This window comes from Eublepharis macularius, chromosome 8 (assembly GCF_028583425.1).
Source record: "Eublepharis macularius isolate TG4126 chromosome 8, MPM_Emac_v1.0, whole genome shotgun sequence".
In the NCBI taxonomy this organism is placed as follows: Eukaryota; Metazoa; Chordata; class Lepidosauria; order Squamata; family Eublepharidae; genus Eublepharis; species Eublepharis macularius.
In genome coordinates, this window is record NC_072797.1 from 55,577,215 (window position 1) to 55,596,215 (window position 19,001).

At 38.3% G+C, this 19,001-nt stretch overlaps 1 protein-coding gene across 2 annotated transcripts in view; it reads left to right on the top strand.

Moving 5' to 3' along the window:
- Positions 1-1,837: 1,837 nt before the first annotated feature.
- The window catches only part of RHOBTB3 (Rho related BTB domain containing 3), a 42,736-nt gene continuing 25,572 nt past the window's right edge, over positions 1,838-19,001 (top strand). For both annotated transcript variants that reach the window (XM_054987002.1, XM_054987003.1), the window contains exons 1-4: positions 1,838-2,271; positions 2,442-2,667; positions 7,646-7,838; positions 14,752-14,903. In XM_054987002.1, coding sequence (XP_054842977.1) covers positions 2,270-2,271; positions 2,442-2,667; positions 7,646-7,838; positions 14,752-14,903 — 573 coding nt within the window. In that variant the 5' untranslated portion in view covers positions 1,838-2,269. The remainder of the gene's footprint in view (positions 2,272-2,441; positions 2,668-7,645; positions 7,839-14,751; positions 14,904-19,001) is intronic.

Consider the following 19,001-nt stretch of genomic DNA (forward strand, 5'->3'; position numbering starts at 1 on the left):
GCCCTTGGTGTTCCATTTTGTTTGGACTTTGTAAGGTAATATCTGGCTCAGTAGGCAGAGGATCTTGTTAAGTAATTAAGGGATTTTATTTTAAGTATTTATTTTATTTATTATTTATGTCATTTATAGTCCTCCTTGAACTGAGCAGGGTAACTAATGGGTAGCCAATGGAGTGACTGCAGGATGGGAGTGATGTCCATGCTTCTGCTTGCTCCTGATAACAGTCCAGACGCAGCATTTTGCTCAATTGGAGTCTGCTAGTTAGTTTAGATGGGAGACTTATGTATAGTGCATTACAATAGTCAAGTCTTGATGTTACTATAGCATGGATCCAGATGGCCAAGTCGGCAATGTCAAAGTAAGAAGCCATTTTCCAGGCTAGGGAGAGGTTGTAGAAAGCATTTTTTAATGGCTGCCTTAACTTGTTTTTTTAGTAATAGCACTGGATCCAGTATAACCCCTAGGCTCTTAACCGAGTCAGCAAAGGTCACATGAACTCCATTGAAAGTGGGGAGTACAATGTCCTTCAGAATCGCTGCCTTCCCAACAAGCATCACTTCCATCTTGTCTGGGTTCAATTTCACATTTTTTGTTTTTAGCCATTTCACCACAGCTGTCAAGCAGCAATCCAAGATTTCTACTGAATCTTGTAGGGACCCGTATAGTGAAATATTGAGTTGAGTGACATCTGCATATTGATGACATCCAGCTCAATAGCTGCAAATGAGTTCTCCTACAGACTTTATGTAGAGGTTGAATAACATGGGAGATAAAGTAGTCTTTATTATTTTACTTATTCTGGCTTTGTACATCTGTTTTCAAGGTGGGGGAGATGCAAAATAGAGTGTAATGTGATTAGTTAAAAATATGTTTCCCTTTGGGTAAATAACTCTCTATATACAACTTTAAAATGAATCAGACCTTCACAGAGCCTAAGCATAGTTATATATCTGCAACCGGTGTTGAGAGCCAGTTTGGTGTAGTGGTTAAGAGCGCAGGATTCTAATCTGGAGAACCGGGTTTCATTCCTCGCTTCTCCACTTGAAGCCAGCTGGGTCACCTTGGGTCAATCACAGCTTCTAGCTCTCTCAGCCCCACCCACCGCACAGGGTGTTTTGTTGTGTGGATATTAATAACATACTTTGTAAACGGCTCTGAGTGGGTATTAAGTTGCCCTGAAGGGCGGTATATACATTGAATGTTGTTGTTGTTATTATCAATTATTTATTACAGAACTTAATATTCTACCTGAAGTGTGAATATTATTGTACTCTTTCCTTCATTACTACAGATCTTAAGGAATATTTATACAGAATAATCGCCTGTCTCTATGTCTGTATTCATGCACACACACTCAGTAGACATATTAAGCACAATTATATATCTGGTCAAAACAGATATATAAAATATTGTTATGTCTTGTGTATTTACAAACTGGCTTGTAAATACAAACTTACAGAAAAAGGCTACTTTATATGGAGATTACTGAGTACAAGTTTTTTTGACACATGTAAACATTTTTTATTTTAAAATATATTTTATAGTCAAATGTAGGATCTAATTTAACTTGCCTATTAATAATCAAACAGCCAGATGTAGACTAAAGAGTTTTATAAAGCTATTAATAAATCCTTTTGCTGTAAAAATGAAATGTTTGAATTGGGGTCACTCCTTTCTAGAGCATTGACGCTTCTGATGCCTGGGGCTGTCTGTCTTCCCGCATTTGGGAAGAAGTGCAAGCGGATTGGCTGCCAGTGAGCTCATGTATTTATGTATTTTTTTAGACTAGCAGCAGCAGCACAAATGTACCACGTAGGCTCCTTCAGCTCAATAAGATACTGCTGCTGCTCCGAAACCGTGCTTTGTTTCTCTCTTTGACCTGACCATATTATGTAGGCTCTGCAGAAATGTCGAGTCTCTCTCCCCTTGTGGGTGTTAATACCCTTTGTTGGTAGAGTTTACTGACGTCACGAGGCAATGGCTGAGCCTGAAACTGGTAGCTGCTGAGTTGATATGCCGATTTCACCTTCACCTTCAGCAGCAGTATGCTGTTGTGAGAGAACTAACCCTCATGTTGATTTGCAGACACTGGATTGCTAAATAGGATGTTGCCGGAAACAACCCAGAGCCACTGAATATGCGACAGGAGGGAATGAAACAGCCTCGGGAAACAGAGGAAGAAGGAACGCAACAGACTTTGGATTTATAATGCGAGAAGCTTTTGCGGGACCCATAGACACTTTGTTCTCCTGCTTTTGGATTTAAGATCATGTATGTGGCTCGTTATCTATTCCTTAATTCTTTAATGCCTGGCAAAAAAGTGCCTTTTGAAAAATAAGGACTGTAATGTGTTTGTTTTGTTTTGAAACAATAATTCTTCTCATATTTTGTCATAAAAGATGCTTGATAACAAGAAATTAAAACCATTCATTTATTTATAGGTCTGTTCACATTGTAGCATTTGGAAATGAAAGAGGTGGATATTCCGAGGATGATCTGCAGAGTAGTCTGATCTGGACCTATCTTGGAAGAAGTGCTCTTGTTTCAGAGACTGACAACAGTCTGTTGCTAAACTCTGCCAATTATCTTAGAAATCCTTCATTCATCGAATATCAAGCCCGTGTGTTTGGAAATGTCAGATTGGTGGTACATGACTGTCCTCTCTGGGTAAGAAACTGTAGCATAAAACTAATAGACGAATCTTAAACATATTTGCTTAGAGTTAAGTTGCAATGAGTTCCATGGGACTTGCTTCCTAATAATTATACCTATGATTATAGCCCTAGTCGGGTCAACTATTTCTATACAAATGTTATTCAATTACTGAACAAGTAGAAAAAAGAAATGGAAGCACATGCATACAATATAAAATAATTTCAGTTGTGTAAATCAAATAGTCTTTTGGAAAATCTTGGCAAATTCAAAAGAAATAGGACCATCATCTGTTGTTCCTCTGTATTTTCAGAGAATAAAAACTTTTTGAGGACTGAACATCTATTTCTGTCTGCAAATATTTAGCTGAAGCTATGGAATATAACATGGCTTGACAGTGATAAATCTTAGTATGAAATTAAACTAATTTTCTGTGAGGTTTTCAACTCTGAAAATGATTGACATGCTTGATAAGAAAGTTACATGCTCTGTTACTTTTTGTTTGTAGTACATTGACCGAGAGCCAAAATTGGTCTTAATAATGTTTTTGGAATTTAAAAACAGCTTCAGCTATCTGAGCCAGATCCGTAAGTTTTGGGGAAGACTGTGGACAAACTATATTGGGTTGCATAAATGATTCTGAGATCTTGTGGAAAATTCTGTCCATCCTTATTTCATAATATTAAATGAGATTTTAAAAATGTATGCAGACTATTCCCTCTATATATAGATATTGTGTAGCGTTGGTCTTTCAGCTGATGTGTTGTGCTGCACCCTTGGGGAGCAAGCACCCTGACATAATGACGTTGTACCACCAGCATCACCAGTCCCATTTTGTTTGTGTAAAAAAAAGGAGAAAGATGGGTTTGTGGGAGAATAAAGAGGATAACAATGTCAACAGTAGTCAGAATTTAAAAGTGGGTCCCAAGTTGATGGCTCTAGTTCAGTAGAAGTCTATAGAGGTTCAGACTACTGAGATTCTGAGACTGCAGTATCTAGCTAAGTTGCTCATTTTGTAGTTGTCTCAGGTCATGCATGATGTAACATAGAAAAATTATTAGAAGAAATGTAGGCAAAGCACTTTTTGGACTTTTTCTTAAAAGGAATTCCAGTTGTAAGTGATAAGTCACTTTGCCAGTGGCACAATATTTCCACCTCCATGTAAAGGAGGGTAATGGGGTAACCTCATAGCCTTGCTGAAAAACAGAAGTATAAAGTCTCTAAACAGAGGATGTGGGAGGGGGGGAGACAAAGGAAAACAAAGGAAAAAACTGAGCATTTAAACTATTCAGTGGTGTGGGGAAAGGAACAAGGGACTTGTGTTGCACATCCCATGATGTCTCAAGCATTATTTAGCTGCAGTTGCAGAAGGCAAAATTACATTTTTTCTGGCAATTGCATAGAAAACGCGGTTTTTCATGAACTGATACAGTAGATACTATTTGGATGCCCTGTGTGCACTTGCCATTTACAAAACCAACTTTATATAGAAAGGTTATGTTCTATGCATCTTATTATTTAGGAATACTGGAGATTTGGTAGATTTAGCAAGTGCCTAATCAGTAAAGATACGTCATGCAAGTTAGGGACATTCTCTTTTTTGAAATTCTGGGGGCATGCGATATGGAATGACTATCATTTTCTGGATATATACTCACAACCACAACTGCATATTGTAGACCACTCAACATGAAATGGGCATAGTGTATATATAGAAGGATTGTTGAAACGTGTTGAGCAATTATAAGTACATGTCCTAAGATAACTGGGTGTATATTGTCTGCATAAGGAAACATAGCCGATAACTGGCAGTCAGCATTACTGATTCATCTGACCCTACATTTTCTACCTGGTGCAATCCCTCAAAAAGTCAACTTATTGCTGCTGTTTACTGTTTGTGTAGGAAACTTATAGTTTGTGCACCAGACTTCAAATAAGAAGTAGTCAATCTATAGGCCCACAAGGAATTGAAAGAGGAAGAAACTATTTATGCAGGCCCAGTCCATCCTTAAACTGCGTCCCTCAACCTCCTGGATTCTCTAAGGAGCCTGAGCAGGCTGTTCTTTGAACTAAAGCTTATTTTGTCCTCACCAAACTGGGAGATATTTGTTTGTTTACAAAGCTTCTGCATACCTGGCAAGTCCCCTAGATAACTCCTTCCTTGTCGTTAGTATCCCTGTTGTGCTGCTTTTGTGATTGACATGAGGACCGCCCGCCCTCTTTACTATTAGATAAAATAGCAGACTGGTGGCTCCTAAGAAATTTGGAAATCTCCATTCCTCCAAAATCTTCCCCTGCCAGGATTTTCTCAGGGGTTCAAGCAGTTGAGCCACCCACTCACCCAACGCTCTTTTATCTTTAATTGACATTTTGTTTTCTCTATGGAGCATTTTTTATGTTAATCATGTCTTTTAAAAAGATTTCCCCCCTTTGTGTTAATTTATGTCGTCATTTTTCCACATACTTGGAGAGCCTTCCAATTTCAAAAACCTTTATCTGTGACTGGTCCAGTTTTGTTGCTTTCAACAATAATTCAAGATCCATAGCATTCAAGCCAGTTTTACTTCCTGATTCGAGACTATTATCACTGGTAAAAGTCAGTGTCATAAAACACCTTAACTATTATTCATGGGAACAGTATGGTTGCACTTGGAAAAGGTCATGAATTTGAACATTGTTACTTCTTAATGAACCTTGAATCAATATTCTGAATATTCAGAATGGTGTACTGAAAAATGCACAAATATCTGCCACATGAGTTAAATCTTGACTTTTTGTTATTAGTTTATTAGAGAGCCAGTTTGATGTAGTGGTTAAGAGCACGGGACTCTAATCTGGAGAACTGGGTTTGAATCCCCACTCCTCCACTTGAAGCCAGCTGGGTGACCTTGGGTTAGTCACAGCTTCCCTGAACTCTCTCATCCCACCCACCTCACAGGGTGATTATTGTTGTGGGGATAATAATAACTTACTTTGTAAACCACTCTGAGTGGGTGTTAAGTTGCCCTGAAGGGCAGTATATAAATTGAATGTTATTATTATTATTATTAGTTCATGTAACAACTTTTTTGTTTTTCATTTTTAAAAAATGTTTTGTTTTCTATCTTCTCTAAGTTTTCCAGTTGCTTCTTCAGTCCTTTTCCTTTTATTCTGTCCATCTTGTGATACTTTCCACATCTTTAAATGTTTTGAATTTATTTCATGCTCTCTTTTACCTGACATTGCTGAGAATGTAAGAGGGTCTAATGCTGTTCTCATACTGGTATTCTGAGATCCTTCAGACTGGAATTTTACAACCTGAAAAATAAGCAGAACAGAAAAGTTGATTAATAATAGACTAGAAAAGCCTTTCATCAACTGATAAATTTTCACTGCATAAGAAGTGAGGACACTGAAGTGTCCTTTCATTGCCCTAGCAGAAAACTTTCCATAATAACATTGGACAACAGTTGTAGATTCTCTTATTTCATTGCTTGTAAAAATGAACAGGAGATTGCCATTTTGCAAACTTGTGCATTCAGAAACATATTATAAAAAACTAAACAAAGAACCAAGTGCCAGTCTGATGGAGCACAGGAATGTGATTATAGTATGTCGGGAAAGTGTAGGCAGGAATGAACTGGAATATTAGTTAGCCATTGTCTCAAAGAAAAGTACTTCTAGTGCTCTTCTAGAATGTTACGGTTAGTTGTTCGTGAATTATTAAAAGAAAGTCAGGATATGTATGTAAAATCAAGAAATGTTCAAGTTATTAGAATTGGAGGATTTTATTCCCTTATTCTGACTCAGGGCCCTAGCCAGCCTTCTTTACTCCATGAGACTTTAAAAAATGAATTAAAAAATCACAGATTTTGGCACTACAGACAGACATTTTTAGAATCCTTTCACCAAGCCCACATATCTGTGTACATTTTAGTGTCTATGAATTGTTAGCATCAGACGTGCATACATTGAAAAAAGGTTATTTTTAAGTTTAGAAGCTTTCCTCATGTTTAGTAAACATCTTCTTTAAACAATTACTGCTTTAAGCTACCCCTTTATCCTTCCCTTTAAGCACTCTGCATGCTTATTCATTTAGCTAAAGAAGGATTTTTCAAAATCAGTTTGACAATATAAGGGGAATAGTGAGCTTGAAACACCACCAGGAGGATGATTCTTGGGTGGTTAGAGGTAGGTATATCAGGTGAGTGGAGTTTGGACCATTACCACTTTTGTTGGGTATCCATCCACTTTTTAAAATCCTAAATGTTCTTACTCTAAAAAGAAGCTGTCTTCTTTAATGCCATGAATTCAAAACACTGTTTTCAAAAAAATAGTTAGGGGCCGTGTAGTCTCGCCTCACCTTGGTAATGACCTTGAATTACATTTGTCATTGAAGCAATGTGACCAAGTTATATTATTCTTAGGTGAAACTAAGCAATGCTAATAACTTTCAGTTGTACTTTCCCCAGTATTTCTAGATCAGCTTTTTAATGCTCATGTTTTTATTTATTTTAGTACCATATTTATAACAATTTGTACCTATAATTACTTAGAAACAAAAAAAGCAATTTGCATATATCATTATTATAAGTAACTGATCAAAAACTTCAGCAACTAGTAGCGCTCAAGATTGGATAGAATTTTGGTATTGGTAAATCTGGGTTCAATTCTTTGAGAACTTAATCCCATATTCAATTACCTGTCTGTAAAAATGGGAATATTCATTACCTACAGACAGGGCTGGGGCAAGGAAAAATGAGATGAAGCTTAAAAAGCACTTTGAGTACTAATGGTTTAATGAATTCTGGTCATCTTTATAGAAATCATTATTTGTGTTTTTAAAAAGACTAGAAACTGTGTTCATAAACTTAGGTTTATCATTCTTTCAGTCCATGAGAAAACCAGGCCTAAAATTTTAACTTTGCATTGGTTTTGTCTGAAGGACTGTTGCTCCAGTCTGCTCTTGCTCCATAGAAAATGGAATTTAGCTCCATCTTTTTGTTTTGTATAGGATATTTTTGACAGTGACTGGTACACATCTCGGAACCTTATTGGCGAAGCAGATATCATTGTGATTAAATACTCTGTAAACGACAAGTCTTCATTTCAAGAAATAAAGGATATTTATGCACTGCTGATTAAAAAAGCATTAAACCACTGTTCAATTCCAGTCATAATTGCTGCTGTTGGTGCAAGACAAAACGGTATGTTTGGGAGATCTTGTGTTAGCCAAATATTAGTATGATAGTAGGATAATATCATGCTATCATACTGTTAGTAAGATATTAATATATTATGAAGATAGTAGCATAAATCATGGGGGAAATGCCTAGTCGTTACAAAATTGACATATCCGCAGAGCTGGTAAAAATGTAAATTCAATGTTTAATCAAAACAATATCTACTGCTGGAAAGATCCATTGCAGTCAAGAGTCTTGTTCCAGAATATTTTACTTCCTGCTTGGCTTGTATGCTTGCACTGTTAATAAGACTAGGCCAGGAAATGCAAGTTTGCTGATTGGTTTCAAAATTACACCCCTTACAGTGCAATTCTAAGGAGAGTTACATCCTTCTAAGTCCATTTAAGTCAATGAGTTTAACTCTGCTTAGGATAATATTGTTAATGCATTCATGTTTCTGTAGATGTTATTAATTGGTATTCATGGTATACTAGGAAGATAACTGAGGTAAAATACTCCTTACAACTTTGAAAAAATATGTGTCTGTTTGAGATGATGTAGTCTATAGAGATAATTTTAATTCTATCTATGTTCTATGTATGTTTTTCTATATAGGAAGAGTTTAAATCTGTGTGATAGTACTAATCAATAGTAATCTCAGTTGATATAAATGTGAAAAATAAAGGAAAAATAAAACAGGTAAAATTACTTCGCTACAGTGTTAATATTTTGGATCATCTATTGCCCATCAACAAATATCAGAAAAGCCTCAGTTAAAATTATTCATTATTCTAATCTGTCAGATGAAGAAAGGTGAAAAAACAGGTAGCTAATATGCTAACATTATCTGGCAATCACTTTTAAGTGCTCTTTTTATAGCACCAAATCTGGGAGAAGCAGTAATATTACAATATCATTTTATCCTCATTTTTAAAGCGCCGCATGCTGTATTACTAGGGTTATCTGGATATCTTCCAGAATTACAACTGATCTCCAAACTACACAGATCAGTTCCCCTGGAGTAAATGGCTGCTTTGGAGGCATTATACTTTCTGCAGTCCCTCCCCTCTCCATATGCTGCCTTGTCCAGGCTCTACTCCAGGAATTTCCCAAACTGGAGTTGGCATCTCTATGTATGACCACAGGAAGAGCTCAAGGGGACCCTGGAAAAGGTCTTTTCTCCCAGTCAGCCCTGCATTCAGAAGCTGAAGCCACATACTTTATTCCCTGTGCTGATGCTTCAGTGGTTCATTTCTGCTATATGGTCTTTTGGGAATCAACACATATACCCTAGCAGCTGTGATTGGGAGCTGCTTTTCTATAAGCTGTTTCATTGCAATTGGAGCAAAATTTAAATGATTCAGGGAAGAGCCAATCACATGACTTTTCCATGGACTGCAGTGGTTAAGTCATGTAAACATTATTCCAGTATCCAGTTATGAAAAAATGGCTTCCACCAGCCCTGGGTAACATTGTAAAAGGCTCTTGAATTATTTGTAATGCGCTGACTAGAATGCTACACTTCACTATGGAACCTCATGTTCTCAGTTATGTAGCTTTATGGGTTGTTGTTAGGCTAAAATATTGGTCTGAGCTAGAAAAGGATGGAAGAATGTACTCTGAAACAATGCAGTGATTTTTCACATTTGATTTCTCTACCTCTTTGGGACATATGTAAATGTCTCTTCCCTTAGCTTGTATGTGAGCAAAGGCCTATGTTTTCGCTTTATAACTGTACTGCTGTTTCCTGCACTTCTGATAGCTGAGAAATATTTCTGTTCTGAAGGGACATTGCAGGCATACCTGGAAATTTTTACTTTTAATGCATGTGGGAATAAAGTTCCAGCATTCGACTAGCCCATGGCTTGTAAATACTGCAGGAATCAAAATTCTATGTGGTAATTTTGCTGTCTCTCTGTTGTGAATGATTAGATGATCTAATCACATCTGCATCAAAATTATTCAGGCCTGGCAGATTGGAAAGCGGTGAGGCTACAGTTTTGAATTATATAGAGAGATAGTGTGCAGCCTCCTTTACGGGTGGCTACTTTGAAATTCACAGGAACATGAACATTTTTGAATACTTTACTTTTAAAAATTCTCTAGTATGCCTAGCACATGGTTCAGGAATTGCTGAGCAGTATCCTATCATTCATGAAATGCAAAGTTTTCTGCTTTGTTCCTGCAGCCCCTTCCAACTCTTGGAAAGATTATTCTCAGGGTCACAGGATCAGCACAGAAGAAACCATTCCTTTTGGAAGGGGTGGCATGAGAATGGACAAAGGGATGAAATCACTCTGCCTTCCTCTTCCACAAGAGTAGTTCTGCTGAGGAAGGGGGCCAGTTACATCCCTTGTCTCTCCTCACTCCACCCTCTCGAACCTGCACAGTGTTTCCTCTTCATAGATCTCATCCCTACAGATGTCATCCCTTTGTCCTTACTTACCCAAGCCCTCCCAACCTGCACAGCAGTTCCTCTGCATGGATTCTGTGACCTCAGGAATGATCTTTCTGGGGTTTGGGTGCACTGCAGGAACAGAGAGGAATATAGAAAAAGTTCTGTGAAGGAATGGTTGGATATGCACCATTGAGCTCTGCATATTGTTGTTGTTATTGTTGTTTAATGAGTTTGTGGTAAAACAATATTTGTGTTAGATTTAACACAGTCAGAAAGGAAAGGAAAATAGCTTTCCCTCAATTTGCTGTTTTCCCCCTATCTGTGCCATCTTCTGAATTATGTATTGGACAGAGTTCTCTGTACAATTTTTCAGTTGGAAGCTTTTGCTGAAAGGTCCTTTGTTCTGTAATCACAAATACATTGCTAAGCTTTGCCCATTATATTGCTATACATTGCTTTGTATTGGACACTGGTGGAAGCCAGGGTTGTGCCAGCACAGCCCCATTCTGGCCTCCCAGGCTGTGCTCCTGGCACGATGTGACATCACTCCCAGGAGTGATGGCATCAAACAGGTCCTAGGAGTGCTCCCGGGCTTTACCCTGGGCTAATTCAGTCAATTTGGGAGCTGAAATCAACCTGGAGCGAAGCCTGGAAACACTCCCAAGGCCTGTGCAATGATGTTGCTCCCGGAAGTTGCAAAATAGTAAAGAGTCCAGTAGCACCTTTAAGACTAACCAACTTATTTGTAGCATAAGCTTTCGAGAACCACAGCATCTGACAAAGAGAGCTGTGGTTCTTAAAAGCTTATGCTACAAATAAGCTGGTTAGTCTTAAAGGTGCTACTGGACTCTTTACTATTTTGCAGCTACAGACTAACACGGCTAACTCCTCTGGTTCTACTCCCGGAAATGACATTGTCTCGCCATGCTGGGCAGCACATGCAAAGCACACAAGGATGTCAAAAAAGGTAAGTACTGGGTCCCTCCTCCCACCAGAAAGGTAAGGAAGGAGACCTGGCAACCCTAGCTGCTGCTGATTGGCTTCACCTGTATGCAATTCATATGGGCATCTTCAGCTGTCAATTGCCTGAATAGTGAATGTTGCTAGAGTTGCTATGGACTCCAGTATGCTTGCTATGCTGTCAGGGGCTTGCAGAGGGGTATATGTTGCTGTTTCCCCCTGCAGAATGTCCATAGGGAATGAGCCAGTGCTTCCGCAACTGGGCTCATGGTCACCCACCTCTGCCTCAGTGGCCTTGAAGACTGCACTGTTAGTTTCCCTCGTTGCTATAGTTTTAAGTATGATAAAAGATGTTCTTGGAAAATGGAAGATAATTTTGGAAAATATTGTGTGCTTCAATTATATTTTCATGTTTAATAACAGTGGAAATTAACAGATTGAAGGTACATATAAAAAAACAGAACCTGTCTCAAGAATAAAACCTTTTTGTTTTTCAGTGGTTTATATAATTATATCGTTAATATATTATCCATTGCACTTTGTCTGAATATGTGTTAGCAGCTTTAACTATGGTTTCCAGCTTTTATATATTTTTATATACATGAACTAATTGGACATTTGTGACAGTTATGTTGAGGTTCATGATTATCCCAATTAGTTGTGTAATACCTGATGTTACTCTGGAAATTATTTACCTTGTTATTCTGGAAATCACCTTGAAAAGTATCCATAGATAAAGAATTTGGTATCTGGTAGAGAATAACTCAGTGTGTAATTTGCCTTGAGTCTCAGTGAGAAAGGCAGACTATAAATAATGTAAAATAAAATGAAATAAAAAATAAAAGTGGTATGTTTTTTTTTCTTTCTGTTCTTGTAAGCAAGAATTGTTTGGAAAGACTGATTATCTGAATATATAGTAAAAGCTGTGTTACCAGTATCTGATTAAATGATAAACTCAGGTAACTGGCATGCTGGCTGCCACTGCCTGTTCTTAAGGGACAGCAAGCAATGGCAGGGCAGGTTTTCAGTCCCTGCCATGGGACCAGCTTAATGCTGACTCTGTGGAGTGCCCATGGCCAAGATCTTGTTGTCCCCCTTATGCTCTGCCCGTGTTGCCGATTTGGCCTTATAAATCCCTGCACGCCACACAGGAGGCATGTTTGGGCCATGGGTGTCTCTTTGCTCTCACTGGTACCAAGAAAGTGGCACCCATGGCCAGGAGTCTGCCAGGACCTGCTGCTGCTGTGCTTGCTGTGGAGGAGCAGGTATTGAGCCCAGGCTGTGGCTGCGAAAACCACGGATGCCAGTTAACAAAGCTTTTACTGTAGATGAACAGCACAGATTTTTTCAATATCACTGTTTTAATAGTACGGCCTGTTCATAGTGGGAAGACATATTTTTACCTTAAGTCACCTGTTGTGATTCAAATTTATTTTATAAAGCCTAGGACAGATAAGAAGGGGAATTCCTGTGTTTCTGGAAGATATGTTCATCTGAGACCTGAGCTGACTAGGAGACCTAGGCTGAATCCACATTACCTCCGCGCGTCCCGATGTTGCACTAAATGTTCGCTAAACACCTGGAAGTATAGCGTCTTTCTAGCGCAATTCGCACTTGAAAGACGCTATACTTCCGGGTGTTTAGCGAACATTTAGTGCAACACCAGGACACGAGGAGGTAATGTGGATTCAGCCCTTGTCTTTTTTGCTTATCAAGTTATGTAAACTCTTGTACACATTTAGGATATAATAAGTTTGTGTATTTGAGTAGTTTATTTTTCGTAGGAATGTCTTCCATTAAGTAAGTGGGTACTAGATCAAATCAAGCCTAAATTCCCCCTAGAAGCTAAAATGACAAAACTAAGGCTATCGTACTTTGGTCACATCATGAGAAGACAAGATTCACTGGAAAAGTCAATGCTAGGAAAAGTGGAAGGCAGTAGGAAAAGAGGAAGACTTAAACCAAGATGGCATTCCTCAATAAAAGAAGCCACGTCCTCCAGTTTGCAGGATCTGAGCAAGTCTGTTAATGATAGGACATTTTGGAGGTTTTTCCTTCATAAGGTCGCCATAGGTCATAGGCCACTTGACAGCACATAACACACACACAAGTAATGTGAAAATAATACAGAGGTACAATGTACCTTAAAGACTAACCAACAGGACTTATTTCTAGTATAAGCTACATCTGCCAATACTTGTTATAATGTTTGTCTTCAGGGCCCTAGTGACACTACCTAGGGAAAATGTAGAATACTAAAGAATAGTGATGTACTATTAATTTTACTAACCATGATTTAGAGGAAAGTGTTCTCTCAAGACCTTGCAAAGTATTTACTTTCTGATTTATTACAGTCTTCACTATCATTGAAATTGGTACTGAATTTTTGATACATAGGATTGCACATAGGATAGGATTGCACTGGATACAAAGGATAGGATTGCACTGCCAATATTATAAACAGACTAGAGAAAAACCAGTTTGAATCTGTTAGAACTTATGATGTTCTGTTTTTATTAACACTATTGATTTTCTACATAAAGCATTTTCAGTCCAATTCTAAGCAGAGTTACTCCAGTCTAAGCCTATTGATTTCAAAGGGCTTAGACTGGTGTAACTCTGTTTAGGATTGCACTGATAATCTTACAAACAATACTTGATGAAAAGCAGCTAGTAATTTCTATGTAATTGCTCGTTTGCCAAGTTATCATAGTCTAAAACTGTTAGATAAAACTCCTAATGGAGGAGAGACAGTCATAAAGGGAAACTATTCAAGGATGGACGCCAATGAGTGGAGCTTTCTATCTCTAATACATACAAAATCTGTTTTCCTGTAAACCATATTTGAGTATCAGGAATGCTCTTTGTCTCACCGATAGTTGGTTAATTAAGTTATGGGATTTTTACATTCAAGAAAAGGTTTCGGAAACTATTAATCAAGCACTCCTCTGCCCAAAAGAAAGTAACTTTGTTTCTAAATGGTTTCCATTTTTTGAATTTTTAATTGTCAATGACATTCATCCTCCTAAACACTTATCTTTTTTTTGGTTTCCCTAAATCAATGCAAGGTGTATTTGGTACTAAAAGCCTTGTTGTTTCTCAATAATTTTATCAATATGTCAATGTTTTAGACTTATGAGATGACCTTGTCATATCCGCTGGTTGATTTGTATCGTGTTGTCACATTGTTATGTTGTTAATAGTTATCTGGTTAACTAAGTTGAATATTTTTTTTTTTAAAAAGGAATGCTCTTTGTCTAAGCACAAATCATCTGTTATCAGAAAACATCTGTGTGACTATAGCTCATCAGGTACATCTCAAATAATGGGATGAATTTCAAAAATTGCTTGCGAATAATAAGAATAAGAATATTTAATACAGTATTTTGCTTCAAATGAAAATAATTATACTTACTGCCAGTGGGACAAGTCCAGAACATATGTGTTCCATATACTGTTAATGAATTAAAATTCTTCCTTTTATTTGCTTAATTTATTATGAATTACCTTGTAGGGTTTAGAAGCTACTGAAGAAAAAAAGAGTAATAAAATATCTTGTATTAATAATTTTTTTCTCAGAAGTTCCCTGCACTTGTCCTTTGTGTGTCTCAGACAGAAGGAGCTGTGTTACAGCTTCTGAAGGGATTCAGCTTGCTAAAGAACTAGGAGCTACTTATCTAGAACTGCACAGTCTCAATGATTTCTACATAGGAAAATATTTTGGAGGAGTGGTAAGTAGAAAATTGTAACAGAACTGTCAAATGATACGTTGTATCTTCGTAACATCTTTCTAAATTCAGAACTTGAGTATTGAACTCATGTGGACAGTGATGATTCAGGTGAACATTTCCAGTTCTGACCTGAAACTGACTGATAGTGCAGTCCTAGGTAGATGATTGAATTGAAGTTGATAGTGTAGTCCTGTTTACGATTGTATCATGGATGCCTGAGGGAAAGTTACTTTCTCTCAGTTTAAGCTATCCTTGGTGTTGGTGTATAATTCATGTTTTTTTCACAATGAAGTATAGAAAACCATATATTTCTCCCTTTATTTTTCAAATTCCACACAGTTTTGAGAAAGAAAAAGTACATGTGAACAGGATATATACTACAATGAACACCTGAATACTAAGAGACAAAACTGAAATCAGTTTAAATGGCTACAGATTATTTAGTCTGGATGTACCCTTAGCTTTCTCAGGACTTTATTAAAAAGCTGATAATCATCATATAGATAAATATGTGCTAGTTAAATAAAAATGGAAGAGCTTGGAGACATATAAATAGTATCCTTTGAGGCCTCTTTTTTCCCTGTTTCTTTTTAGGCAATTGGGACAAAAATAGTCCACACTTCCACTTTCATCTCCACAACAAAAAGAGCCAGAGACTTCATTTTAAAAAGTGAAAACTGAGAGTTCATTGTTGTGTCTTCTATGCAGTCCTGTAAGAGATCTGCACATACACAATCCTGCCACAGAAGTTCTAAAGCTCCTAGAGGTGTGAGGTGCTTGCCTAGACTTTTCACACACTTTTTAGCTAGGCTTGGCTATAAATAGTGGGATGAGCAGCTCCCTCCCTCCGTTCTTCTTTTGCTGCTACTGAAGAAGGATGTCTCTTCAGAGAGCCAGTTTGGTGTAGTGGTTAAGAGCACAGGACTCTAATCTGGAGAGCCGGGTTTGATTCCCCACTCCTCCACGAAGCCAGCTGGGTGACCTTGGGTGAGTCACAGTTCTCTGGAGCTCTCTCAGCCCCACCCACCTCACAGGGTGATTGTTGTGGGGTAATAATAACACTTTGTAAACCGCATTAAGTTGTCCTGAAGGGCGGTATATAAATCGAATGTTATTATTATGATGTTATTATCTCTTCTCTCTGCTCCTTGGATCCATTTGCTATATGTGAGTCAGGGCCTTTGGTTCCATGACATCGAAGGCCCCCTTCAAGAAGTGTTCCCATTGTAGAGTGATAGCCCAATCTGATGGGCACAATAAAGGCCTATTCTGTGTACGCAAAGGCCATGATGACACCTCACGATGTGCAATCTGCAAGTGGTTCATGCCAAAAGCACACTAAGAAAGGGTGTCATGGGTGTCCCAATGATTTGGGAGCTGATCCTGATGAGCTCTACTGACTCCAATCACTCAGCCACATATAAAGACCTACAGCACCCAGAGTGGGTCTCCTCAGCTTCACTTGTCTCCTCTGCATCTCAGTCAGGTTCCAAGGACTGGTCGGTTCTGGATGAGTCTTCACCCATTCCTCAGTGCCAGTCAAAAGCGCCTGCAAAAAAGGCAAAACTTGAGTCGGAGCACATTGAGAAACTGTCTACATTAAAGGTGCATAAGAGGAAGAAATCCTCTTTTTTGGGCCTGGCTACTTCGGTTCCTTTGAGTCCACCCAGGGTTCCAAGAATTCCGGCATTGACCCTGAGATGTCATTCGCTTTGATTTCATCTCTTTTGAAGGGGGACATTCTAGAAGTCATTGAACCATCCACAGCTATTTCCCTGCTGCCACCATCTCCTGTGCAGCCCTCTGAAAGTCGAGATTCCTCAGTTCTGTCAGATAATAACAGCCAAATGGAACTGGCTCATCATTACTCTCTGTATGCTTCTTTCTACCATCATTACGACGCATATGGTTATGAAGGCTTGCCAGATATGCATCTGCCTCCTCATTATTTCTTCTATGATGAAGACCCTTATATGCCAGTTCATGCCGAACCGAGATGTCAGGCAAAATCCTCATCGGTTCCTACTACGGTTCCACAAGATAATGCAGCTCCAGAACTGATGTTGAACCCTTCCACACAGTCTGATGACGACTCCAATGTCAGTTTAGATTTTGTGCAAATAAACCAGTGAAACCACAACTAAGGGGTAAAGAGATCATTCCTATGGATGCAAAGCCTATTGACAAATCATTTAAAGTGACTCAGTGCAAAGCAGCAAACAACAGTAAACACAGATTCTCATACAGTACATAAGAAATTACATAGGCGAACCTTAAGTAATGGAGGCAAGCGGCCAAGCAATGAAAATACACACAGTAAATACAAATAGTATATTTACAAACACTTACTGATAAACAGGTGCAGAAGGATCCGGACAGTCCAAAAGGAACACAGGAAGAATAACAATAAAGTTCAGAGTGATTCAAATTTGTTTTTTTGCTGATATTATTTCTTTTCTCCTTCTTGTAGAAGAACAATTGAAGATGCAAACTTCCAAGGGTTGCGGACCCAACAAGGAACCAGTCATCAAGATGCTTGTTTCCGAGGAACTTGCTTCATCAGGGGTCAAACAGACCTTGCTGTAATAAACTGTAAAGGAATAATTCCTAATAATAAACCTATACAACCACTCTTTCAACCTAGACAAAAAGGGTCAGATCCGAGAATCAGATGGGGATTAGATTTCACTCTGTTAGCCAATAATATTTAAAAAACAATTTATGAGCATTGGCACCTTGTGATAAACCACCAACAGTAGGATTCAGGAAGACCAGGAGCATTAAAGATTGTTTAGTGCATTCTGATTTTCAAACTTTACAGGCATCTAGTATTAATATTAGAGGCCACTTTCCTTGTGGTAGGTGTCGGGTCTGTAGTTTTGTTCTTCCAGGATCTTCAGTTACTATCCATCAAAGGAGCAGGACCATCAATCTGAAATCATTTTCTACTTGTCAGACAGAAGCTGTGGTTTATTTAATTATATACCCTTGCAATTTAGTGTATGTGGGAAGTACTATTCAGTCTGTCAAGACGCGTATCTTAGAACATGTCTGTACTGTAACCACAGCTTAGAAAGCCTCTGTATCTGTGTAGTCAGAAATATGTGCTGTCCCTTTAACAATTGGTTCTCATGGGAATTGTAGTTCCCCCTCCAGTAATAGGACAGTGGGACATTTGGGAAGTTTATTGTATATCTTCCTGTTAGGGTGTTAGTTTATTGCCCTCTTCCCTTCTTTGTTCCGTAACTTACTCCCTCAAGCAGGGATGAAAAAGCTATCATGAATTCACTGCTTGTCTACGAATAAATCTAGAGCAATAAAGATGTACCTAGCTTCTGGTTGAACCATGTCTTGTTTACTGGCTCCAACTGTCAGGATTCCTTTAAAATCTGGGTTTAAAGAGACAGCGTGTTGAAGCTACTTGGGAGTCAGCCCCTTCTTTCAGCTGCTCCCAGAATAATGTCTCTCAAGAATAATATTGTGGATGCCTCTTTAATTGAACATTATTGTACCTTTAAACATAAGGAGACAGATTTGAAATACACTGTGTTATACGTAGCCCCCAAAGGTTCACAGCAGGAAGTTCAGCAATTATTATTACAGCGAGAGGCTTCATGTATATATGATCTTAATAGCATGAAACCTACTGGTCTAAACCAGGAAATGAACTTTTCCTGCTTCTTGTAATTTTTATTTTGTAACATCCTTGGTTTTGTAACAGTTGCTAATAGGGGAGTGAGCACCTTTAAGAAAATACTTTATAAGTGAGTTCCTGTGGTTCATTGCGTACAGCCAGGAAAGGGTGCATCCAGCTCCCACTTGAAAGTAGTTATGTGTCAGCGTGATTTTGAACAAAAAGGACTATTGAGCAGAATTTTTTGTATAGGTTTATTATTAGGAATTATTCCTTTACAGTTTATGATGGGAAGGTCTGTTTGACCCCTTATGAAGCAAGTTCCTCGGAAACAAGCGTCTTGATGACCAGTTCCTTGTTGGGTCCACAGCCTTTGGAAGCTTGCATCTTCAATTGTTCTTCTACAAGAAGGAGAAAAGAAATAATATCAGCAACAAAAACAAATTTGCAGAGGAGTTAGCCAT